This window comes from Molossus molossus, unplaced genomic scaffold (genome assembly GCF_014108415.1).
Source record: "Molossus molossus isolate mMolMol1 unplaced genomic scaffold, mMolMol1.p scaffold_m16_p_21, whole genome shotgun sequence".
In the NCBI taxonomy this organism is placed as follows: Eukaryota; Metazoa; Chordata; class Mammalia; order Chiroptera; family Molossidae; genus Molossus; species Molossus molossus.
Genome location: NW_023425357.1, coordinates 29,782,743 through 29,809,008, shown reverse-complemented (window position 1 = coordinate 29,809,008; position 26,266 = coordinate 29,782,743). Strand labels below are relative to the sequence as shown.

Below are 26,266 nucleotides of genomic sequence, written 5' to 3'. Positions count from 1 at the left end.
GACCCAGGTTCGGTTCCCACTAAGGGCATGTACTTCGGTTGCAGTTTGTCCCCAGCCCTGGTTGGGTCGTGTGGGTGGCAGCCAGTCGATGTGTCCCTTTCACGTCGATGTTTCTCTCTCTCTCTCTTCCTCTCTCTCCCTCCTGCTCTGTCTGAATAAAAAAAAAAAAAAAAAATGGAAAAAAAATAAATAAATAAAGTGCACAACTCGCCCTGGCCAGTTTGGCTCAGCGGTTAGAGCGTCGGCCTGTGGTCCGGAGAGACCCGGGTTCGGTTCCCGCTAAGGGCACGTACTTCGGTTGCAGTTTGTCCCCGGCCCTGGTTGGTCGTGCGGGTGGCAGCCACTCGATGTGTCCCTTCACATGGATGTTTCTCTCTCTCCCTCCCACTCTATCTGTACAAAAAAAAAAGGAAAAATATCCTCGGGTGAGGATAAAAAAAAAAAAGTGCACAACTCATTAGTTTTGCTATACTCACAGATTTGTGCAATGATACCACATTCAATTTTGGAACATTTGCATCACCCCAGAAAGGAACCTCTTATCCGTTAGTAGTCACTCCCCATTTCTCCTCAATCCTCAGCCTTCAACAAACCCTTCTGTCTCTATAGATTTGCCTATTCTGGACATTTCATATAAATGAAATTATACATGTGGTCTTTTATGACTATCTGCTTTCACTTAGCATATTCAAAGTTCATTTCTCTTAGGTATATACATATGGAATTGCTTGATCATATAGTAACTCTGTGCTTTACCTCCTGAGGAACTGCCGAACCGTTTCCCAAAGCAGCTGCACCATTTTATATTCTCACCAGCCGTGTATGAAGGTTCCAATTTCTCCACACCCTTGCCCACACTCTTTTTTATTATAACCATCCACAGTGAGTGTGAAGTGGTATTTTCTCTGTAGTTTTTATTTGTACTTTCCTGATGCCTAATGATGTTAAGCATCTTTTCATCTCTTATTGGCCATGCTATGTTCTTTGGAGAAGTGTCTGTTCAGATCTTTTGCCCATTTTAAAATTGGGCTATGTGTGTTTTTATTGTTGAATTGTAAGGTCCTTATATATTTTAAATACCAGACTCTTCTAAAATATGAGACTTGATACTTACCTGGCAGGGGAAATACCATGATCATGAAGGTGGTTTTCCCTGGACGAGGCTTATCCATCACACTCCGGATGTGCTGACCCCTGTGATTTCCCCAAATGTGGGAGACTTGACTGTACAATTTGTGATAGTGGGAGACTGCATTCGCACTCTCCCCTGAAAAAAAATAAAATATGAGACTTGAAAATATTTCCTATTTTGTGGAGTGTCTTTTCAATTTCTTTTCTTTCTTTTTTTTGTTAATCCTCACCTGAGGATATTTTTTTCCATTGATTTTTAGAGTGTGGAAGGGAGGGAGGGGGATGAAGAGAGAAACATTGATGTGAGAGAGACACATCCATCATTTGCTTTCTGCACATGCCCCAACTGAGCCAGGGATGGAACTTGCAATCCAGGTGTATGCCCTTGACTGGAAACCAAACCCATGGCCCTTTGGTACTCTAACCACTGAACAACACTGCCCAGGGCTCTTTGCACTTTCTTGATGGCATCCATTGAAGCGTAAAAGTTTTTAATTTTGATGAAGTACAATTTATATTTTTATCTAGTGTGCCTTGTGCTTTTGAGATAGCAGCTAAAAAGTCTAACTAAAAGACTAACCCCAAAGCACAAAACTTACTCGTGTTTTCTTCTAAGAGTTTTATAGTTTTAGTTCTTACATTTAGGTCTGTGATCCATTTCTGCAGATCTTTATCATGGGAGAATAATAGAAAAATAGCTATAAAATTAGGACCCAGTATTTGGTAGTTTACCATTCTTACCCTAAATTTCTTTGAACAGCATGAAGGGACCCTGCAGTGACAAAACTGGGATGAGGCTAGGGAAAAGGATACATTGGAGTTCTCCCTCAGGCTTCTCCAGCATCATCCCATTTGTCTCAGTCTTCTCTTTCTTTAGCACTCCATACATTTGTTCAAATTCACAACCAAAGTTTCCAGCCATATTAAGAGTAACCAGGGGAGGAACTATTTTCTCTTTTATCAGGTAGTTTAGTAGAGGTCAAAAATTGGTTAGCAGGCCAGTCCAGCTCAGAGACATGTAATGTTTGACCTGAAGATTTTACATGAATTTAAATTAAGTTGCCAGCGCTTAAAAATTGAGAGATTTCAAATAATCTAGATTTCCAACTTCCCTTGAAAAACTGGAGAATGTGTCAACACTGGGCTCATATTCCCACCAAGTAGAAATCAGCTGGAACTGAGCAATGGCTTTAGACAGGGCTCTCCAGTTCGCCACAATACAAATCCCAACTCCCTGCAAGACTCCTAGTTCATTACCATGTTATCTGGGCAATAATTTGATGATCCTCTCTGCCAAACTCTGCACCTTTAGCCTCTCATCCGCCATAGGCTCTTTGCACTATTCTATCTTGGGGTTATCACCTTTTTGAAAATTGAAATAAAAGTCTTTCCTCTGTTGGGTCCTGGATATAAACAATCTTGAGGGCTTCTGCCTGAACTCTGCATGTGTCCTTCTGGGGTGCTAGAAATATTCTGTGTCTCGATCTAAACAGTAGTCATGTATGTACGTAAATATGTAAAAATTCATCAAGCTATTCATTTGTGCACTTTACTGTATACTGTATCTCCAAAGGGGGGGGGGGGAGACAGAGAGACAGAGAGAGAGAGAATATGGATTGGTATTCTCTTGCCAGACATTGTATATCTGCCTATAATGCTTTTAACTGCAGCAGTTATCTCGTGACCACGGAAAATGCCACCTAAATAGGATAATCCTATTTGCTGTGCATGACAGAGCAGAAAAAGATTTATAATGTCACAGAAAGTACTTAACTAACCTTGGAATCTCTCTTTTTTTTTTTTTGTTTTTTTTTATCCTCACCCGAGGATATTTTTCCATTTTTTGTACAGATAGAGTGGGAGGGAGAGAGAGAGAGAAACATCGATGTGAAGGGACACATCGAGTGGCTGCCACCCACACGACCAACCAGGGCCGGGGACAAACTGCAACCGAAGTACGTGCCCTTAGCGGGAACCGAACCCGGGTCTCTCCGGACCGCAGGCCAATACTCTAACCGCTGAGCCAAACTGGCCAGGGCGGAATCTCTCTTCATGTAGACTACTATTGAGCCCTGGCCAGTTTGGCTCAGCGGTTGGAGCGTCGGCCTGTGGTCCGGAGAGACCCGGGTTCGGTTCCCGCTAAGGGTGCATACTTCGGTTGTAGTTTGTCCCCGGCCCTGGTTGGTCGTGCGGGTGGCAGCCACTCGATGTGTCCCTTCACGTCGATGTTTCTCTCTCTCTCTCCCTTCCTCTCTCTCCCTCCCACTCTATCTTTACAAAAAATGGAAAAGTATCCTCTGATGAGGATAAAAATAAAATAAAATAAAAAATAGACTACTATTGAAATAAACTTTTTCACACGATCAGCTTTCCACCATTCCAGTGTATAATCATACAAAAGCTTGTTGATGGTAATATATAGCCCACAAAGTGGAGTTAATAAGACTCGAGTTCACATGTAAGTACAGTTTAATCACATCTCTGAATGAGAATTTCAATGTAATTAATCACAAGTTGAACATAAAAGAGGTACAGTTAAATATATGTACTAAATTATTAAAATAAAACCCAAGAACTTTAGACAACTTTATTACAAAAGATTTAACTCATTGGCCATTGAAAAAGAAATAACAGTTCCAGCTCACAGAATTTAAAGTAATTCTTTATTGATAAAGATTTATAGAATTAGAAATGTCAGTAGAAAAATAAAATTTAAATAATTTTCTATCGTACAAAGATTTGATCATTTGGACTGTAGCAGTTAGTGAAATAATCTAATACAAAAAGTTAAGCTGATTCTAGTCACAACCAGCCTAACAGAGTGCACAAAAAGAAATGCAGGTACATAAAATTTTCTGCATGTGGAGAGCTAATGGCGCCAGGGCTTCACATTCCAGGAAGTGGTTTCTTAGGGAAGGTTACATGCACTGCAGTTGTAGTAATAACTTAATTCAAACCAGAGCAGTTAGAAAGGACATTGGACTAAAGAGCCAACATACAATTTAAAAACTTAAAAAACATAAGGAAGGATTTAAAGGTAATTATTTGCATGAACTTTTTCTCATTAGTTTAGACATTTCCTAAGAAGTAATGTTTTGCTGCAAAAAAAAAAAAAAGAGTTAATAGCATAGGGACATATCGCTCTTGGAATATTCATTATGCATTTAAATATGGTCTTAAGTTTTCATGAAATGCCTTTACCCCCAAACATCCATTTTTTAAAATCCAGGAATTAGCTTTTATGGTTGGGGGCTGTCTCCCTCCCCCATATATAAAAAAAAAAAAAAAGGAAAAGTGGATGCACATCTGGGGGTGGAGTGGTTGTGTATGTTTCTTAAGAAAGCCAGCTGTTGGTAAAAATTCTCAAAAAACTATGTATGATAACATAAAATGTTCGACACAAATATCAGTATTTTTTCATCTGAGCAACTACCTCCAAAATAATCGTATATTTCAGATGAGAAATTTAAAAAAAGAGGAAGACGCCCTGGCTGGTTTGGCTCAGCAGTTAGAGCGTCGGCCTGTGGTCCGGAGAGACCCGGGTTCAGTTCCCGCTAAGGGCACGAACCTCAGTTGCAGTTTGTCCCCGGCCCTGGATGGGTTGTACGGGTGGCAACCGCTTGGTGTGTCCCTTTCACATCGATGTTTCTCTCTCTCTCTCTCTCTCTCTCTCTCCCTCTCTCTCCCTCCCACTCTATCTGAACAAAAAATGAAAAAATGTTCTCGGGTGAGGATAAAAAAAAAAAAAAAAAAAAGAGGCAGAGTCTTTATCAAATAGTTTTGTCCCCAAAACATTTCAAGCTGCAAAGCTCAATTTATACAAAACATATATACATATAGTCACAGAAAATGTTCACATACTGGGATGGAAGAAACATTCAATTTGAAGATATATTTTATATATGACATGACAGTTTTGAAGAGTGGATAATCAAAATATAGCAAACACATGAGCTGGAAACAGATGACATCTTTCAAAATACATTAATTTTTGTGTCTTGGCTCTAAAAGAAAAATAACCAAACATTTAAATTATAGATCAATATGTTCAAACATTAGTTTTTAGAGGGAGGGGCTCATCAATCACTGGTCCACTTGTTAATTCTATCCAAAAGAATGTTTTAGGTGAGAATGTTAAGAGGTGTCTTTCGATAGAGATGATTAAAATAATTTTTATAATAAGGATATAACATCCCAAATTTCTTAGAATGAAGGGCTACTTTTCAAAATCACAACTCCTTCAACTGAAAAATAGTCTTTAACTAAAGACTTAAACTTTGCTCATTGAAGAGTAATCCTATTAGGACCTTTGTCATGTGCCTGCATTCCAATTCTACCTGTAATTTTCTACCTAGTCTGAGTATACGTCACTATAATTTTGGTAAGTGGTCAAATGGCCTATTAGTTAAAATAAAATGTCTAGGTAATTTTTGTGATCCCTTTGTAATTTTCCTCTTTGACCAACCCTAATACATTGGTCCTCCCAGCTATTTTTAATCAGAAACCAGAATACATATTCCACTTTCTTAAGTGGAACAGACACATTCATGCGTACATGACCTCATGGGTTGTGAGCCTTACTCTCACAATGAAAACTTTCCTTTAAAAATGTCAGACTTAATTACCAGAAGCTATTTTGAAAACAGATAACAACAACATTGATTGTATTCCATACAAAACAGTTTTAGTAGAAAGGATCAAGTTAGGTATTTAATTTTTGCAATCCTTTCTGTTTTGAAGATCACAGTTTTCAGGCCTTTTACTGAAAATGAAAGTCAGGTAGTAGAAGAAATTTTTAAATAGCTAAAATTGGGTTTTAAAAAACTCAATATATAATTCTCTTTAAGGACATAAATTCTCATAAAGGAAAATGTAAAGGACACAGTAGAAGGCATATCTAAAAATTAAACGTTAGGCACTTTTGGGAGTGACATCCAATACTGTAAAAGTGGGCTGAAGACCCACCATTAAGTAACTAAGAAGACTAAGTAGGTATTAAAACTAAGAAATCAATAATCCTAATGCTACTTTAAGCTATACTTGTACAATTTTTCAAGAGCCAGTAATAAACCAAAGTCACTAAGAAAAACTGTAACAATGTTTCAAGTAACTTTTTTATGTGCCTTAATGTCAAGAGCTATCCTAACCCATCTGGCTTAAAATTTTCAACTCGAGTTACTTAATAGGGTATGTTTCCAATGAAACCAAATAAAATTAATAGAATAAAAGTGATAGGAAAAGGTAGTACTAGAATTCTGAAAAAAAGTCTCAATTAACTAGCTTATTTTGATAAAATGCATAAAATAACAAATTCACATCTCTTAAAATATATTAAATAATCAGAGGTCAAGATAGTTATCCATGAAATGTCACATCGTTCAGTAGTTATTTCCTTTTTAAAAAACAACAGTGGAATCAAAGCTACTACTTGTGTTTTTCGTGTGTGTGTGTGTGTATATAGATAATTTTTCCCCCCGTTTTATTTCACCAAATTTGCTCACAAAACTTTAGTCAACCAAAATCTATTTGGCACTTACATGAAGATGTAGCAAAAGAAGAGTCTGCCAAATTTAAATCATGATTAGATCAAGTAAGTATTTTAGTATAGTATCCTCTGCTCAGAAACAAACCAATATTTTCTGTAGCTCTTCTGAAATATGCAATGTTGCATTTTCTCACAGAATATTGTTAAATTACAGTGCGAAGACTACAAACCCAGAAGCACCGTTGACCTGGTTTTGGGTAAAGGTGCACCTGTAAAACTGCTTAAATTAAATATAAAAACAAAACAAAATGAAACTTGATTTGTTTTGGTTGAGAACAACAGGAGTCCAAAAAGAGCTTCAATTTCTGGAGCTTCAAATTGAAGAAAAGGCTGAGATGCTGTGCTTCACATACTTCTTCATCCAAGTTGCTTCCATTTGAAGAACTAAGAAAACACTACCTTTCATATTATATTCTTTTTGAGGATTCCATAAAACTTAGGTTCAATGTCATAGCATAAGGGTGTATGCTATAGAGTAGCTAAAATCCGTAAAAAGGAGACTACCACTACACAAAACGTCTGCCCAGTGCCCAAGGTGAGGGCTTCAAATGGTATCATTTCTTTGCCTGCTGCTCGGTACACTCCAGCAATTGCTGCACCTGTTCAAAAATTCAAGAGAATTAAAAGAAAAATCAAGATTAATATAATCAGGAAACTATAGCACTTAAAATTCTACTATAAGTAAAATGTTCCAGATTTTTTACATTAAAATTTAAATATCAGAAATATAGAAATGTTTTGTTTTTCCCTATTCATTTTGCTGACTAGTCTAGGTTTTAAGTATTCCTTATATGGTTTGCAAATGACTAACATGTGCTTTTAGATGTTGAAAAGAGACTCCTTAAAACTGAGAGTCTCCTGGATATGGTGAATAAAACCATTTGGAAGTCATAAGCCAAATCACAAAGATTGCATTTTCCATATGATCTGATTATAAACTCAAAAACATCTCTTTATGCCCCATGCATTTAACAGGTACCTAATAAATTACTGGCAACAAATGGCAAAGAATCTTCTATGTGAGAATGAGCAAGAAATATTTCAGGAGAAGCCACAGGGAATCCCCATTCCACCTTCTACTATACTCAAGGTTCCCTTCAGGAAATGGATGGAGGAGGGAGAAGAGGGGTAGGAAAAGGGAGAGAGAGGAGAAAGCTAAGCCTATAAAGTTGCTACTAATTCAATGGGTGTGAGGGGGGAGAGGTTCAGAAATTCCTTTCTGTTCCCTATGTCGCTAATCATTTTTTATTATGTTATTCACTGTAACTCCCTAGAAACTGAGTAAACAAACACATTTGTATATATTCAGGTACCCATCTGAGTTGCTGCAGGAACCCAGCACTGTACCATGAAAGTCAAGATTTTATTAGTTTAAAAAGAACAGATCCAAAGTTCCCAGATGACTCCCCCAAATGCTCCAAACAAAATTCTCAGTGTGGTCATTCACTCAATTATTTTTGCACTTCTATATTTTGTAAGGTGTGATCCCTGTACATAGAATCTAGCTGGGGACACAAGACAGAAAGCACAAGCATGAAAGAGATCTTGAATGATTCAAGACATACAGTGTCTCAAGCAAATGTCTACGCAGTTTACAAATGTGATGTGAAGGCATTAACACATTTTAAGAAGAAGAGCAATATTAACTAATACCTGTGTTCATTTCTTGGAACATTTGTGACTTTGAAATGCTCACCTACAGTGGCAATGCATACATCCTGTGCTACTAATATCTGAGAGGCACATGTTTCATTGAGACTCTTTATAATTTAGCTCCAAAAAGGTGGGTTGGGTAGAAAGAAGCCAAAGCAACTTGAACTGGGCCCTAAAGTGGGATTTGGATGATGAAGAAGGGAAGAAAAGAAAAAGCTTACACAAGGAGCAGCAATATGAGAAGAGAACAGGCTCTATGCGTAAAATCTTAAAGACAGAAATAAACATGACATCTATTGCACAATTACTATGTGTTAGTATTATAGTAAATACTTTACATATACATTATTTCATTTAATCATCATACTGCATACGAGGTGGGTGGTAGTATCTCTACTTTCCTGATGAGAAATCTGAAAGAGGTTCTCAGAGCTAGTAATCCAGTAAGGAAACTTGAACCAGGGGGTCTCTGAAGATAGTGGATACAGTTAAAAATATTGGATAGCCCTGGCCAGTTTGGCTCAGCAGTTGGAGCATCAGCCTGCAGACTGTGAGTCCTGGGTTCAGTTCCTGCGAGGGGCACGTACCAAAAAATAAAAATTAAAAAAAAATATATATATATATATTGGATAAGACCCTGGCCAGTTTGGTTCAGCGGTTAGAGCATCAGCCCATGGACCAGAGAGTCCTGGGTTCGGTTCCCACTAAGAGCACGTACCTCAGTTGCTGTTTGACCCCAGCCCCAGTTGGGGTCGTGTGGCTGGCAGCCAGTCGATGTGTCTCTCTCTCACATCGATGTTTCTCTCTCTCTCTCTTCCTCCCTTTCTCCCTCCCACTATATCTGAAGATAAATGCAAAAATATCCAAAATATATATATATATATATTTATTTATGATAAGGCAAGTTATGGAAAACCCTTTATGCAGACAGGAGAAAACTGGCCTCCTTCCTGTGTTATTACAAAGGTTTCATCATTTACAGAACACAGAGAAAAGAGGTCATTTTGTCCCCCAAAAGCCACTCAGGTCAAAGAGACAAAAGGAGATTTCTGCTTGAAGTTCAAGGTTTAAATTCACAGAGAAAAAATAAAGTTACAAATTAGTAGGACTATTATGTTTCTATATATTTTTTAAAGATTTTTAAAATTAATTTTTAGAGAGAGAGAAGGGAGGGAGAGAGAGCGACACATCGATGTTAAAGTGAAAATCGACTGGCTACCTCTTGCACACCCTCTAGGGGGAATCAAGTCTGAAACCTGGGCATGTGCCCTGACCAGGAATCCAACCAGCAACCTTTCGGTCCACGGGACAATGCCCAACCAACTGAGGCACACTGGCCAGGGCTGTTTCTATTTTTTAAGACTATATTTGTAGCCCTGGCCGGTGTGGCTCAGCGGTGAGAGCATCAGCCCGTGGACCAGAGAGACCCAGGTTCGGTTCCTGCTAAGGGCACATGCCTCGGTTGCAGCTTGTTCCTGGCCCTGATTGGGGTCGTGTGGGTGGCAGGCAGTCGATCTCTCACATCGATGTTTCTCTCTCTTTCGCTCTATCTGAGGATAAATACAAAAATGTCCTCGGGTAAGGATACAAAATTTAAAAAGAATATATTTATGTTTACAGGTATACCTAAAAAGAGGTCTACAAGCATATACCAAAATGCAAACTGTGGTTATCATTTAGGGATGTGGCAATGGAGGATTTTTGCTTTCTTTCTTTCTTTTTTTTTTTTAATCCTCTCCTGAGAACATTTTTCCATTTTTTGTTCAGATAGAGTGGGAGGGCCCTGGCCGGTTTGGCTTAGCGGTTAGAGCGTCTGCCTGCGGTCCGGAGAGGCCCGGGTTCGGTTCCCGCTAAGGGCATGTACCTTGGTTGCAGTTTGTCCCCGGCCCTGGTTGGTCGTGCGGGTGGCAGCCACTCAATGTGTCCCTTTCACATCGATGTTTCCCTCTCTCTCTCTTCCTCTCTCTCCCTCCCACTCTGTCTGTACAAAAAATGGAAAAATGTCCTCGGATGAGGATTAAAAAAACAAAACAAAACAAAACAAAAACAGATAGAGTGGGAGGGAGAGAGAAGAAGAGAGAGAGAGAGAGAAACATCGATGTGAAAGGGACACATCGAGTGGCTGTCACCCTCATGACCGACCAGGGCCGGGGACAAACTGCAACCGAGGTACGTGCCCTCAGCGGGGAATCGAACCCGGGTCTCTCGGGACCGCAGGCTGACACTCTAACCGCTGAGCCAAACCGGCCAGGGCGATTTTTGCTTTCTAATACTTTTTAATTTATATAAAATATACATGTTATTTTTATTTAATTATGAGCTTTAAAAGGTTTAAACTTATTCTCCTCCCTGTGACATGAGCAAAAGCCAAGGAAAAAAATAAGCAGGTAAAAATAATTTATAATATGAATGTTACTTCAATTCTCATTCAGAAAGTCCTGAGGGAAAAAATAACCAAGTACTTTTTTTTTAATCCTCACTCAAGGATATTTTTCTATGTATTTTCAGACAGAGTAGAAGGGAGGGAGAGAAAGAGAGAAAGATCGACATGAAAGGAACACATTGACTGGTTGCCTCCTGCATGACCCCGACCAGGGCCAGGGATGAACCACATCCAAGGTAGGTGCCCCTGATGGGAATCAAACCCGAGACTCATTGGTCCGCGGGCCAACACTCTAACCGCTGAGCAAAACTGGCCAGGGAAACCAGGCACTTTTTTTTTTTTTTTATCCTTACCCGAGGATATTTTTCCTTTTTTTTTTTTTTGTTTTGTTCAGGTAGAGTGGGAGGGAGAGAGAGGAACAGAGAGAGAGAGAAACATCGACGTGAAAGGGACACATCGAGTGGCTGCCACCCGCACGATCGACCAGGGCCGGGGACAAACTGCAACTGAGGTACGTGCCCTTAGTGGGAACCGAACGCAGGTCTCTCTGGACCGCAGGCCGACGCTCTAACCACTGAGCCAAACTGGCCAGGGCCAACCAGGTACTTTTTAAGACAAGAATTCTTGTTGGAATTATTCTTCCTTAAAGTAACCACACCCAAGTAGAAGTAATTCATCAACCATCTTGCTATGCTACCAAGTCAAGTGACAGCTGATGAGAAAGAAACAGTAGCTTCCAAAAAGACAAATATCTTTCTTTTGCTAGTGACCTATGTCAGAAGATGTACCTCACAAAGCTTAACATGGCTTCCCTGATGCCAGCAAGAGAAAATCTGACAGGAAATCAAAGATGTTAGTCACATAGTGGGGGACTGAGGGTGAGGAAAAAAACAAAACATAAAAAAAGAGACCTGTGGTAAAAGACCACTCTTTTTCTTCATCCCATTCAGACATGTTTCTAAAATGGGTCCTGAAATTGACTGACAGGTCATATGAAATATTTTGACTGGTATTTTAATGTCTAACATACTTGTCAAGATTCCAGCAGTAATTGGTCCCACGATGCCCATCAACAGGATGCTTACAGACATGAACCTACCATATTTGTGATGTCTGAGGGTGAAGAGGGCCAGTAATCCAGCAGGGACATGAAAGAAAAGAGAGGACACCAGTGCCCACAGGAACACACCGTACCACATCTCTACAAGGGAAAGGAAAGAAAAGTCACAAATCACTGCCTTTCCCAGTGCAGTCATTACAAAGGGGTGGTCATTTATACCCAGTTACTTCATTTTCAAAACCATTCAGTTGCAATGTAAGTTCATCAGTCAAATATCCCAATATTGAAGGTTTTAGAGGGATCAGCAAACTACAGCTACCACCTGTTTTAGCACATAAAGTCTTACTGGAACACGGCCATGCCCATTCATTTAAGTCTTGTCTCTAGCTGTTTTCCAGCTACAAGAGCAGAGCTGAAACAGTGACATGGACCACACAGCCTGCAAAACCTAGAATATTTACTATCCGGCCCTTCAAAGAAAAAGTTGACCAATCCCTGATAAGCTACCTCTACCCTTCCAGATCTGAAAACTGCCCTAAATCATTCCCCTCCCATAAGAAGTACAAGCCTAAGTTCATTGACAGGGTACCATGCAATCAATACCTATTGATCTTTCCTGACTTTTTGATTATTCAGTCTCCTAAAATGGAAAGCTATATAATTATATTCATTCAACAATCATTTTCAAGACATTGCAGTAACTATCAAGCCACTGCCTCCTTTTAGGACATCAAAGCTCTTTAAGATACAAAATAAATACCAGGAAATATAAATGTTTGGCTTAAAGACAAATGGCAAGTGGGGGGAGGTTAGAAGAGGAGCTGGTTCCTACAGAGACCTTCCAACCATTCTCAAGATGACAGTAATTTAGGCAACATTAAAACATTTGATCACCACCTACGTATACAAACCTATGCAAGGTGACTGCCTTGGAAAATACAAAAAGGAGGACACGCCATCCTACCCTCAAGACCTTTGGTAAATGGCAGGCATAGCATTTCCCCCCAGTGAGCCTAGGCAGGGCTTTAGAATTCTCAAGATAGCTCTCTAGCTACCCAGATGGATATAGTGAAGGTGACACATTAGATAAAATCTTGTCCATCCTTGCACTAGAGGTGGGTAAGCAACAGGCAATTTTAGATATCAGTTCAGAGCTCAACTCAGGGTTTCTCAACCACAGCACCGCTGCCATTAGGCCCAGGTGACTGGTGTGGGAGCTGTCCTGTGCACTGTAGGATGCGGAGCAGCACTCCTGGCCTTGCCAGGTGCCAGGAGCACTTCTTCCCCAGTGTGACAACAAAAACATTGCCAAAGTCCCCTGGAGGCAAAACTGCCCTAATTAAAAACCATTGGCCTAGCTGAGGCAGAGGGTTTATAAGCGTAATAGCAATTACAGCTGCAAATATAGATGGGGGTCACATTATGGAGCACTTTGAAGCCTAAGGAATTCAATCAACATGAAAGCCCTGATGTGCCAATAAAGGTTTTGAGCAGTAAAGTGTAGTCAGAACTTATTTCCCAGATCCCCCTTATATTCTCAGTAGGAGTACAAACTAGAAAATCTTTCTGGAGGGTAATTTGGATATGTGCATTCAAAATGAGTCAAATGAGCGTACCCCCTGCCATAGCGATTACTTCCAGGAATACAGCGTACAGCAGCGGTTCTCAACCTGTGGATTGCGACCCCTTTGGGGGTTGACCAACCCTTTCACAGGGGTCTCCTAAGACCATCGGAAAACACATATTTCCGATGGTCTTAGGAACCGAGACACCGCTACTCTATCCGTCTCCAGGAGGGTCCACCCATATGCAGATACGCTCACATACAATATGAAAAACTGTATTAAAGGGTCGCAGCATTAGGAAGGTTGAGAACCACTGGCCTACAGGAATATACCTGTAGGCAAGGACAGGTAACAAGAGGTTCTCAGCAGCACCGTCTGTAATGGCAAAAACTAGATCCAACTGCACGTCTATCAATGTAGTATTAATTGTGCCCAGCCAGTGTGGCTCAGTGGTTGAGCATCGACCCATGCACCAAGAGGTTGCCAGTTCAATTCCCGGTCAGGGCACATGCCCAGGTTGTGGGCCAAATCCCCAGTGGGGGGCATGCAGGAGGCAGCCAACTGATGTTCTCTCTCATTGATGTTTCTATCTCTATCTCCCTCTACCTTCCTGTCTCTCTAAAAATCAATAAAAAAAATTTTTTTTAATGTAGGATTACTTATGAAACTTCACTGTAAGACTACTTGTGAAACACATTTTGATGTATCCACATAATGCAACATTATACAATCACATAAAAATATGAAATAGATCTTTATATATTAAAGGGGTAAGATGCCCAAGCCACACTGGCAAATAAAACAATGCAAGTTGCAGAATAGCATGTAGAATAAGATTCCATGTTTTGTAAAAACAAAACAAACATTTATGTGTAAGTGCTTTTCTACAACATACATAGGTGCTGTTCTAAGTGCTTTACAAATATTAACTCATGTAATACTCTAAACAACTTTTTTTTTTTTTTTTTTTGGTATGTGCCCTTAGCGGGAACCGAACCCAGGACTTTCTGGTCCGCAGGCTGACGCTCCAACCGCTGAGCCAAACCGCCAGGGTCTCTAAACAACTTTATAAGGCACGTATTATTAATATCCCCAGCTTTCAGGATGAGGAAATGAAAGCAGAGGAAGGTGAAGAAATTTGCCTGAGCCCACACTGCCAGTACCAGGCAGGACCTGAGTTCAACCCTAATCTAGAAGCATGCCCTCATCCTCTACACTGCCTCTTGGTGTATATTAAGCAACAGAAAACTGTTATTTCTGGAGAGTAGGATGAGTTGGGGGAGGGTTGATAACAATTCAGTTTTCACTTTAATAAAAACCAACAAAACTTTATTTATTTATTTTTAATCCTCACCTGAGGACATTTTTCCATTTTTTGTTCAGATAGAGTGGGAGGGAGAGAGAGGAAGAGAGAGAGAGAGAGAGAGAAACATCAATGTGAAAGGGACACATCGAGTGGCTGCCACCTGCATGACCAACCAGGGCCGGGGACAAACTGCAACCAAGGTATGTGCCCTTGGCGGGAACTGAACCCAGGTCTCTCTGGACCGCAGGCTGACGCTCTAACCGCTGAGGCAAACTGGCCAGGGCAAACCAACAAAACTTTTGTTTTAAAAAAAACTATTTAGGTAGATTGGTCTGAATGGGATGAACAATTAAAGAGGGACCAATGAAGCTTGGCCAGTGTGGCTCAGTGGACTGACCGTTGTTCCAAGGACTGGGAGGTCCCAGTTCGATTCCCAGTCAGGGCACATGCCTGGGTTGTGGGCTCGATCTCAGTAGGGGGCGTGCAGGAGGTAACCAATTGATGTGTCCCTCTCACATCGATGTTTCTATCTCTCCCAAAATAAAAAAATTAATAAAAACATAAAAAAGAAAAACTTAAGAGAGACCAATGAGGAGCATTAACTAGCTTGGGGAGAAGGGAGAATAGAGAGTAGGAAGTGGGTGGACCAGGGGGTTTTCTTTTTTTTCTTTTATTTATTGATTCGAGAGAGAGAGAGAGAGAGAAAGAGAGATTTGTTGTTCCATTTACTTATGCATTCATTGGTTGATTCTTGTATGTGCCTTGACTGGGGATCGAACCTGAAAACTTGGTGTATGGAAATGATGCTCTAACCAACTGAGCTACCCATCCAGGGCTAAGCTAGAGGCTTTTCTTGAAGCTGGATTTGAGTTGTAAGCATCTGTTGTGTGTGTAGTTTTTCCCCAGATCAATTTCTTATTCTTGTTGGGGCTGGGGTGGGGTGCTTAAGGAACTAACAGATATTAGAGGTTGGGGGTCAAATCCCCCAAACCATCGTTGGCATTGTCTCTGATGACTGCACTAATTCTTTGCTCATTTTCAGTAAAAAAAAAAAAAAAAAAAAAAAGCTTCGATTAATACCATATTCTACATACACCTAAATTAGGATGCCTAGCTTCTGTTTTGGATGAAAGGATTTGAACAAAAGCACGGAGGGTGCCCCACCTAAGGCTCAAGGCTTATTAACATTAACAAGCGACTGAGGGCATTCGGCACTTTCGTTCTGGTGAAAAACTATCAGATAGCTATAAAAAGTCTCAAACAATTTGTGAGCATTTATTTCTTTTTCTGCTGAACAAGATATATCTTCAGAATTGTTTTATAATACTGTTGAAACTGGTCTATTTTGTTTGATGGCTTTTTTTTTTCTTTGCAAATTCTGTTAAAACAGGTTAAATCATGCCCTGGCCAGTTTGGTTCAGCGGTTAGAGCATCAGCCCGTGGACCAGAGAGTCCTGGGTTTGGTTCCCGTAAGGGCACGTACCTCGGCTGCAGTTTGTTCCTGGCCCTGATGGGGCCATGTAGGTGGCAGCCAGTTGATGTGTCTCTCTGACATTGATGTTTCTCTCTCTCTCTTCCCCACTCTCTCCCTCCTGCTCTATCTAAAGATAAATGCAAAAATATTCTCGGGTGAGGATAAAAAACAAACAAACAAAAAAACAAGTTAAATCATGCAATTTGGGGTATAAAGTGATTAAATAATTGTATCCCAAGCTTAAAAATTAAATATATATAACATATAAATAATATATAGAAAATATGTTTACGCCTTGGCCAGTTTGGCTCAGCAGTTAAAGCATTGGCCCACGGACCAATGAATCGCAGGTTTGATTCTGGTCAAGGGCATGTACCTTGATTGTGGTTCGGTCCCTGACCCTGGTCGGGGTTGTGCAGGAGGCAACAAATCGGTGTCTCTCTCACATCGATGTTTCTCTCTCTCTGTCTCTCCCCCTTCCTCCTTCCCTCCCGCTCTATCTGAAGATAAATGGAAAAATATCCTAGGGTGAGGATGTAATAAATAAATAAATAAATAAATAAATAAATAAATAAAATATGTTTACTAACTAACTACTGCCCTTCCTCTACAAAACAAACACCTTTCCAGTCAATAGTGTCAATCAGAAATTGCAGGTAGGGCCCTGGCCGGTTTGGCTCAGCGGTTAGAGCGTCGGCCTGTGGTCCACAGAGATCTGGGTTCCGTTCCCACTAAGGGCATGTACCTCAGCTGCAGTTTGTCCCCGGCCCTGGCTGGGTCGTGCAGGTGGCAGCCACTTGATGTGTCCCTTTTACATCGATGTTTCTCTCTCTGTCCTGCTCTATCTGAATAAAAAATGGAAAAATGTCCTCAGGTGAGGATAAAAAAATATATACATATTAAAAAAAAAATATATATATATATATATATAAATTGCAGGTAGGATTCTGAATCCTCAGGGTTTGAGTCCCATCCTCTTCAGAAACAAACCTACACTAATACAGCCTCTTTCCAGCCTCAAGCCGGAGCTATTCTTGCTTCCACTGCCCAGGAGACTTGCCCTCTCTTCTTGACAGCAGCTCCAGAAGTTGCACTATCTGGTGTCCAGAGACTGCTCCTCACCAACAAAAATACACCCACCAATCCCTTCTGCCTGGGCAACTTCTGCTGCACCCTGGCTCAGTGAGAGCAGCCTGGCCCCCCAGCCTAAGGCTCCCTCATTCGACACCCCACCAGCAGCTAATTCCCAAGCCAAAGCACAGCACCATGCAGTTCCCTTCCGAAGCAGTTAATCCCATCTTAAATCCCGTAGTCCTTACTAGCTACTCCCCAAATCACTCAGAGACTCTGCCCTCCATAGCACCACCTAGTGTGCAAACTAAGTTCTGTGATGGCACCAGGCATGCCACTGCCCCAGAGTGGGCAGATAGGATCGCAAATTCGCCAAGCTGGCTGCTGGCTGCCTCCACTGACCTGATGCTGCTCTTGGGTCCTGTTGGAGCTCCACAAAATTTAGAGATAAGCACTGCTTTTTTGCAGCAACTCAAGGATGCTGGCACCTAGCTTCTTACTGGCTGCCACATAACCATCAGTGAACTCGGAGGTGAAGCTTTGATTCGCAAGTGACATGCTAAGTTAACGTCCATAAAAGTGGGTCTACACTTAGGTGTGCTACCCAACTGCTATGAACTGAACTATGTTCCACCAAAATTCATATATTGAAGCTCTAATCCAATAGGACTATGGCCTTATAAGAGAGGAAGAGAGATGTCTCTGTCTCTCATTCTCTCTCTCTCTCTCCCTGCCATGTGAGGACATAGTGAGAAGGTGGCCCAAGAGGGCCCTCACCACAACACAACCATGATGGCACCCTGATCTTAGACTTCCGGTCTCCAGAACTGTGAGAAAATAAGTGTCTGTTGTTGTTGTTTTTATCTTCACCCAAGGACACCTTTCCACCTTTGTTCAGATAGAGTGGGAGGGAGAGAGAGGGAGAGAGAGAGAGAGAGAGAGACATCGATGTGAAAGGGACACATCGAATGACTGCCTCCCGTACAACCCCTGGGCCAGGGATGAATTGCAACCAAGGTAGTGTGCCCTTGGCCAGACTCGAACCTGCAACTCATTGGTCCTCGGGCCGACGCTCTAACCGCTGAGCAAAACTGGCCAGGGCAGAATGTCTGTTATGTAAGCCACTCAGTCTGTGGTATTTTGTAACAGCAGTCTGAGCAAATTAAGACATCAACACTCACCTGGTCCTACTTCTGGAGCACAGGACCTGCCCAAGGGGACCTGCCAGGCTACCACCCCATACCTCAATTTTCCTAAAAGCTGAAAGGCCTAGTGGCAAACAAGGTCTGGCACAGCAGGTCAGCACCTCCAAGTTCCTGAGGGGGAAGCACACTGCACCCTCCTGCAACCCTGAGCTACATCCATTAGCTACCTCAGTGCCTACATATTTTATATAGCGCCACTTTAATCACTTTATGTAGAAAAAAAGGTTTTATTATATTAGATGAGTAGCACAGTTTAGAAAACACTTTTCAGGACTCTAATAGCAAAGGCAAACCCCAATCAATAAAACACTTCAAAAAAAACCTAAGTGATTTCCCTTTAATCTACTGCATCTTAATTTGCTATCTCTTTAATAGCTATTTATTGATTATCATGTAGTACTTTTCATTTCCCTGGCTCAACACACTGTCAAAAATCTTTGCCTATATAGCTCACAGTATTTCCTGTTCACTGTCTCAAATCAAGTGCATTATCATCAGCTTTATTTTGGCAGCTAAAGTCACATCACTTGCCACATAATTACATCACATAATTAATCCGTAATAAAAGATTATAAGGGAAATCAGATTAAGACTGGTGACAGAATGGGCCCCAAAGATGTTTACATTCGTATCCCCAGAGCCTGTGAATGTGTGGCAAAAGGGAGTTAGCAGGTATGATTAGATTAATCATTTTGAGAGATTAGCCTGGATTTTCCAGGTGAAACTAATGTAATCACACAAGGGTCCTTGTAAAAAGGCGGCTGAAGGGGCAGAGTCAGAGAGACCTGAAGATGCTATGGCTTTAAAGACTGAGGAAGAGGCCAAGAGCCAAGGAATGCAGGTGACCTCTAGAAGATGAAAGCAAGGAAACCAATTCTTCCTCGAGCCTTCAGAAGGAACACAGCACTGAGGACCTATTTTGGACTTCTTTTTTTTTTTTTTTTTTTATCCTCACCCGAGGACATTTTCCCATTTTTTTGTTCAGGTAGAGTGGGAGGGAGGGAGAGGAACAGAGAGAGAGAGAGAGAAACATCGACGTGAAAGGAACACATCGAGTGGCTGCCACCCGCACGACCGACCCGGGCCGGGGACAAACTGCAACCGAGGTACGCGCCCTTAGCGGGAACCGAACCCGGGTTTCTCTGGACCGCGGGCCAATGCTCTAACTGCTGAGCCAAACTGGCCAGGACTCCTTTATGTTTCTTAAGCAAGATCCTGTCCCAGAGCCTCTGAACCTGCTGCCCCCTTGCCCAGAATACTCTTCTCCCAACAGCTATGGGGCTCACTCCTTACTTTCTTCAGATTTCAGTCCCATGGCATCATCATAAAGGGCTTCCTACCCTATATAAAAACATTCCACCTGGCACTGGCCGGTTTGGCTCAGCGGTTAGAGCATCAGCCTGCGGACCAGAGAGACCCGAGTTTGGTTTGCAGTTTGTCCCTAGGCCCTGGTTGGGGTCGTGTGGGTGGCAACCAGTCAATGCGTCTCTCTAACATCGAGGTTTCTCTCTTCCTCTCTCTCCCTCCCACTCTATCTGAGATAAATGCAAAAATATCCTCAGGTAAAGATAAAAAGAAACAAACAAAAAAAAAACATTCCACCTGGATACACAAGACCTGCCACTTACTATCCCCCTACCCTGCCTCACATTCACCACCAGCTGTTCCTTTCCACACCTTTAAATTTTGTTTACTTGTTTATTTTCTCTTTCACTCCATTAGAATAAAAGCTCCTTTGTTTTGTTCACTATCACATCTTTACTTGGTGCCCAGAAAACAATAGGCATGCTGCAGGCACTGAGTCAATATCTGTTGAGTCAACAAATAAATAACTCATCCAAGTGTGACTTATTCTTGATTCCAGCAACTGCACAACCAAACATAACTGGATTTTAGTTTAACTATCCCAAGGTATACTTTAACATTGATTTTAATGAAATTCATACATTCCAAAAGTTAATGTCATTCCTGATACAAAAAGATCCACCTTTCTTGGCATTCAGATTTTTAAAAAATGACAACAAAAGAAATCCAAACAACTTGGAATAAGGAAGATTAGGCAAAAATCTAAATGGTTAAACTGCAAATATAGGTTTTGAAAAAATCAATTCAAAGCTTCCTGATAGTGATAAACCACAGAATAGTTCAGAGCAATGATTTTACCATAGTGAGTTAGCATAAAAAACCTTTTCAGTGGGGCCAAAATAGAAACTATTCCAGATTCAGATCAAGGAATGAAATTCACTGTCAGCAGGCTCAAACTTCATGTACCTATTGTATCCATCATTCCAGCTAAAAATGAGACATTAGCACAGAGTTGTTTACTCATCACATTCTGATCAACTTGAGCTACTAGGCTGTATCTCATGCATGTTTATACCCCCATCCCAGAGCCTGCACTTTGCCAAATATATACGGGTATCCCCTGCTTTTTGTTTTTATTCATTTATTTATTTATTTAATCCTACCTGAGGTTATTTTTTTCATTTATCTTCAGATAGAGTGGGAGGGAGAGAGAGAAACATTGATGTGAAAGAGACACACTGATTGGTTGCTTCCTGCATGACCCCGACCAGGGCTGGGGACTGGACCACAATCGAGTTAGTGCCCTTGGCCAGAAGTGAACCCGTGACTCATTGGTCCACAGGCTGATGCTCTACTGCAAAGCCAAACCAGCTAGGGCTCCCTGCTTTTTATTTATTTTTATTTTTTTAAATTAATTAATTTATTTTTGTTACAGATGTTTCTTTTCCCCCCACTGATTCCCCCCTCCTCCTCCCTCCCTGCCCTGTCCCCAGCTTTGTTGTCCATGTCCATTGTTCATGCATACCTGCATATGAGTTTTGTGGTTCATTTCTCCCCCCCACCCCCTCTTCTGGGGATTGTCAGTCTGTACCCCACCTCCATGTCTCTGGGACTACCCCATTTCTCAGACTGTTATGTTCACTATATTCCACAAATAAGTGAGATCATATGATACTTGTCTTTCTCTGTTTGGCTTGTTTCGCTTAGGATAATACTTTCCAGGTCCCTCCATGTTGTCTCAAAGGATAAGAGATCCTTCTTTCTTACAGATGCATAGTACTCCGTTGTGTATATGTACCACAGCTTTTTTATCCATTCGTCTACTGATGGACATTTGGGCTGTTTCCAGATCTTAGCTATTGTAAATAGTGCTGCTATGAACATGGGGGTACATGTATTCTTTCTGATTGGTGTTTCAGGCTTCTTGGGCTCCCCTGCTTTTTAAAAGTTCACTTTCTGAAAGATCTCTTATCCTTTGAAATGACATGGAGAGACCTGGAAAGTATTATGCTAAGTGAAATAAGCCAGTCAGAGAAAGACAAATATCACATTACCTCACTTATTTGTGGAATATAATTAACAAAATAAGCTTATGAACAGAATAGATCCAGAGACATGGAATTAGGGAACAGATTGACAAACCTCAGAGGGAAGGGGGGTGGGAGGGTTAGAAGAGATAAACCAAAAAACATGCATAACCAATGGACATAGACAACAGTACAGTGAAGGGGGGGGGGGGCAGAGTGAAGGGTGTCAGTGGGGGAAAAAGGGAGGAGAGCTGTAAAAAAAATTAATAAAATGAAGAAAAAATAATAGGATTCCCATTCTAATCTGAAAAAATAAAAAATAAATAAAAGTTCACTTTCTGCCACTTCATGTTTACAAATGACCTACATAAGTACTGTTTTCACTAACCAGAAGAAATTCGAAGAGGATTTTCATTTTTACCAAAAAAAGGCGAAATGCAAAAATAGCATTCATCGTTTTGCAGTGAGCCATTTTTGCAGGCAGTGCACATCTGGAGCAACGAATAGCACCACCAAGCTCCTTCCCCAGAACTACACTCAGCATCAAGCCCCATAGTTTTGAACTGCCTATGAGCATCTGTGCTTTATCTTGATTTATTTTGTGCATATGTTAGCAAGGCCTGTCCTAAGGTGATTACTTCGTCACTTTATACCATTTTGACTTAGACAAGGTTTCACAGGAACTCTCTCTTGGATAGGGGGAGAAACCTATATTGCTGAATGAATGATCACTGGTGATCAACACCTCCAATTATATCTCCATAGAAGTACCCATAAACTCAAGTACACATTACAGTTTAATATTTCCAGAACAATTTCTGAAAGCAAAATAATTCCCATAGCTACAGATTCTCTACTATGAGGCAATGTTAAAAATATTGTCCCAAATCTACTTATCTCATTCGTTTCTTAAAGAAAGAAAAGACAACTAAAAGCCAGCCTGCACAGCATATTTTCAGTTTCAAAGTATCACCTCACATGACGTATTAATTATAAAAGGACTAAGGTACCCTTAGAGTGGAGAGATCTAATAAACACCATCTTCACCAGACAATTACACTTAACAAACCGATGGTAAGTGCCTCCTGATATGATCCACTGGAAAGCGGGTAACATCACCTATGTGGGTAGTATTCTGACTAGAAATATTTAATCTGAATGTAATCATGAAGAAACAATTAGATAAATTTAGATTGTGGGACAAACTGAGACACAATTAGCCTGGACTCTTCAAAAATATCATTCTTAAGACAGATGGAGAAACTGTTCTAGATCCAACTAGAATCAAGAGACATGAGAACTAAATGCAAGGTGTGATCCTTGATTAAGTCCTCAAATAAAAAAATAAAAATAAAAGGGAAAAGGCTACAAACAATATTCTTTGGACAACTAGGGAAATTTAAATAAGGTCCACACATTAGATAATATTCTATCAATGTTAAATTTCTAGGGTGTGATATAGTTTTTTTGGCTATGACAAATGTCCTTGTTTTAAAAGATCCAGACTAACATATTAAGCATCAAGTGCCATCATTTCTGTAACTTCCTTTCAAATGGTTCTACAGAAAGTAAAAATGTTGTGTATACATACATATAGAAAGCAAAATAATCGAATTATGAAACAGTGTATGGGTATTTGTTATACTATCATTTCAATTTTTCAGTAGGTTTGAAAATTTGCAAAATAAAGAGTTGGGGGGGGGGGAATAAAGAAACAAAAACAAACTAATGTGATTTCATAGTGCCTTCGGACTGCATGGACATTTCATTTTTTGGACAGTGTCTCCAGAGTGCCATATTATCAAAATTTTGGGCATGATGTCAAGCTAATATCTGCATCTGCCCCATTACCAGCTATTTCACAAACCTGTCAGGGAAAATACTAGACAGGTAATACATAGCAAGTCCCGGGTGTGCACTGAATGGCGCCTGGCAATCCCTGCCCAGTGGATGAAAAAAATCACAGATGCCTTGTCCACAACTGCAGTCAGTAATCCAATCCTTCCTTTAAAGGTCTCAGGCCTCTTTCTCACTTTGTTTACTAGGTCAAGGTATCAGTTTAGTTGGAGAGCCCAACCTCAGCCTTCAATCGCCAGTGTTCTGTCTTCTGGTCTTTAAAGATCCAACACATTAACTGTGCTCTCCCTTGGGAGCCTGTTATTAGCCTTCGCAAGTAATTTTTTCTCTCGGCTTCTGGAGCACGGATAGCTTTCTATCTTGCATTATACATTTTAAAAACCCTTCTATTAGGCCCAGGAGAAGCTCCAATGGGGGTAAAAAGAGTTTAAAAAGAAGCTATGCCAAAGATCTTGAACGCGGGAGACTCGGCAACAAGTCTCAGAAAGTGTTTCCTAGAAGGAGAAGCTGGTGGAGTGGGTGGACTTGGACAGAGGTGCGAGCAATCAGCAGACAACCTCCTGGCGAAGAGGAAATGGACTGGAAACAAAGGGAGTGTGAGTTCCGAGTGGCCCTCAGCCTGGCCGGGACGATTCGGCGTCGAGCTGCGAAAGCCGAGAGGCCGGCGCGGACCAAAGGAGCCAGGCGCATCCTACGCCCTAAAAAAGTAGGGGACGACCACCTCCACGGCTCTGTCGAGTTCAAGTCTGAACCTAGGGCGTTTGGAAACTCCAAAGCGCAAGACTAGTTCGGGTGGCGCCGAGCTCCCTTCATTGACGGGTACCCCGCAGCCTCTCCTTCCGAACTCACCCCCTGCGCGGCATTGGGGGAGGGGACGCTAAGAGGCCGGCGAGGAAGCGACGGGAGAAGGCGCAAGAGCTCCCAGCTCTGGGCTGAGGGAGCGGGACCCTCCTTAGGGAAGGAAAACAGCCCCCGGACCGCGGGGCGCCAGGACCCAGTTTGCACTCGGGGGAAAGCCGCCTGCCCCACCGTCGGGCGGCCGCAGGGAGCACAGAACGCAGGCGCGGGGCCGGTACCTGGGAAGGAGCAGAGAGAAGTGGAGTTCGGACACAGGGTCCCGTTGCCCACTCGCGGAACGAGCTTCAGGCTGAGGATCTGCTGCAGGAGCCTGGCCGACCCCTCGCTGCCGCCGCTGCCCTCGTGCTCCATCCCACCGCCATTCACCGCAGAGAGATGAGGGAGAGCGCCCGAAGTGTTGCTGTGGTTCGCTCTCACTTACAGACAGCTCCGCTCCCGGTATCTCCGCCGCTTCAGCTTCACCTTCGGCCCCGACCCTCTTCCTCCTACCCCAACGGCGCTGTCAAGTGATGGTCCCTTCCTCCAATCAGAGCGCGCTGCAGATGGCAGGGGCGGGGCGAGAGTTGTTCCCGCCCCCTACGTTGCGTACGGCTCACGGAGACAGGACACCCACGGAATACGCCCCCTACTGGGAAAGTCCTTCTCCAGTAGGGCGCTCGGCTCTGCCTTTCTCTGCAGCGCCACCTATAATGTAGTAGGGGAATTGCATACGCCCCAACTGACCAAGATGTAGATTTAAAGTGACCTAGCAATGAGAATGGTTCAGCAACAAAGTGAAGGAAGCTGGAAGACAATGCAGCAATAACTTCAGTATTTGGGGGGGAAGTGATTTTTTGAAAGCTTAATTATTTACTTTAAATTTCAAAGCATTGTGCAGAAAATACATAATATTTTTCTTTTTAATTCAAGATGATTAGCAAGATTATTAGAGTTCCCTCTTGAAAACCTTTTTTAGAAGCTTTTTAATACCATTTCTCTAACACTACAACTGGGATTTAACATCAAATCAAGAAAGTTTTCTAAAACAAATATAGTAAGTATAAAAAAGGTCATGAAATATTTAACAGTGAGATCTTTTGGTACATTTCCCAGACTAGCAGTGTGTATAAGAAGTGGAAGAGCCCTGGCCGGTTTGGCTCAGCGGTTAGAGTGTCGGCCTGCGGTCCTGAGAGACCCGGGTTCGGTTCCCGCTAAGGGCACGTACCTCGGTTGCAGTTTGTCCCCGGCCCTGGTTGGCTGTGCGGGTGGCAGCCACTCGATGTGTCCCTTCACATCGATGTTTCTCTCTCTCTCTCTCTGTTCCTCTCTCTCCCTCCCACTCTACCTGAACAAAAAATGGAAAAATGTCCTCGGGTGAGGATAAAAAAAAAATAAAATAAAATAAAAAAAAATAATAATAAAATAAAGAAGTGGAAGAAACCAATTATTTTAAGGTAATATAACAATCAATCATGTATCACATTAGGAAACATTATCTTGAATTTAGAATTCTATCCCCAAATTGTGAATTGAGAGATAAAAAAAAAAAAAAAAAAAGACATTTAGGCCCTGACTGGTTTTGCTCAGCAGTTAGAGTGTAGGCCCATGGACCAATGAGTCATGGGTTTGATTCTGGTCAAGGGCACATATCTTGGTTACAGTTTGTCCCTGACCCTGGTCAGGTTGGTTCATGCAAAAGGCAACCAGTCAATGTATCTCTCTCTCACATTGATGTTTCTCTCTCTCTCTTTCTCTGTCTCTCTTCCTCTCTCCCTCCCTTCCTCTCACTCTGTCTGATGATAAATAAAAAAAATATCCTCTGGTGAGGATTTTCAAAAGAAGACATG

At 41.6% G+C, this 26,266-nt stretch overlaps 1 protein-coding gene and 1 non-coding gene across 3 annotated transcripts; one reads left to right on the top strand and one right to left on the bottom strand.

Annotated features, from left to right (window-relative positions):
- Nucleotides 1–1,106: 1,106 nt before the first annotated feature.
- Nucleotides 1,107–1,268, top strand: LOC118639658. Its single transcript, XR_004961233.1, has one exon. It is a non-coding gene; the product is annotated as a U1 spliceosomal RNA (small nuclear RNA).
- A 3,740-nt stretch (nucleotides 1,269–5,008) lies between these two features.
- Nucleotides 5,009–24,903, bottom strand: TMEM170A (transmembrane protein 170A). 2 transcript variants are annotated; one of them, XM_036276084.1, is made up of 3 exons: nucleotides 24,659–24,903; nucleotides 11,743–11,913; nucleotides 5,009–7,275 (listed from the first exon to the last, which is right to left on the bottom strand). In XM_036276084.1, the coding sequence occupies exons 1-3, from the start codon at nucleotides 24,789–24,791 to the stop codon at nucleotides 7,145–7,147; spliced, it is 435 nt and encodes a 144-aa protein (XP_036131977.1). In that variant the 5' UTR covers nucleotides 24,792–24,903; the 3' UTR covers nucleotides 5,009–7,144. The 2 variants fall into 2 exon arrangements, with proteins under 2 accessions (XP_036131977.1, XP_036131978.1); XM_036276085.1 differs by having other exon boundaries at nucleotides 11,812–11,913.
- Nucleotides 24,904–26,266: the final 1,363 nt, after the last annotated feature.

Coding starts and splice junctions, on each gene's coding strand:
- TMEM170A (XM_036276084.1), bottom strand. CDS start 24,791: ATGGAGCACGAGGGCAGCGGCGGCAGCGAGGGGTCGGCCAGGCTCCTG. Junction 11,914..24,658: donor TTCTCTCTGCTCCTTCCCAG/GTACCGGCCCCG, acceptor TTTCCCTTGTAG/AGATGTGGTACGGTGTGTTC. Junction 7,276..11,742: donor TACTGCTGGAATCTTGACAA/GTATGTTAGACA, acceptor ATTTTTGAACAG/GTGCAGCAATTGCTGGAGTG.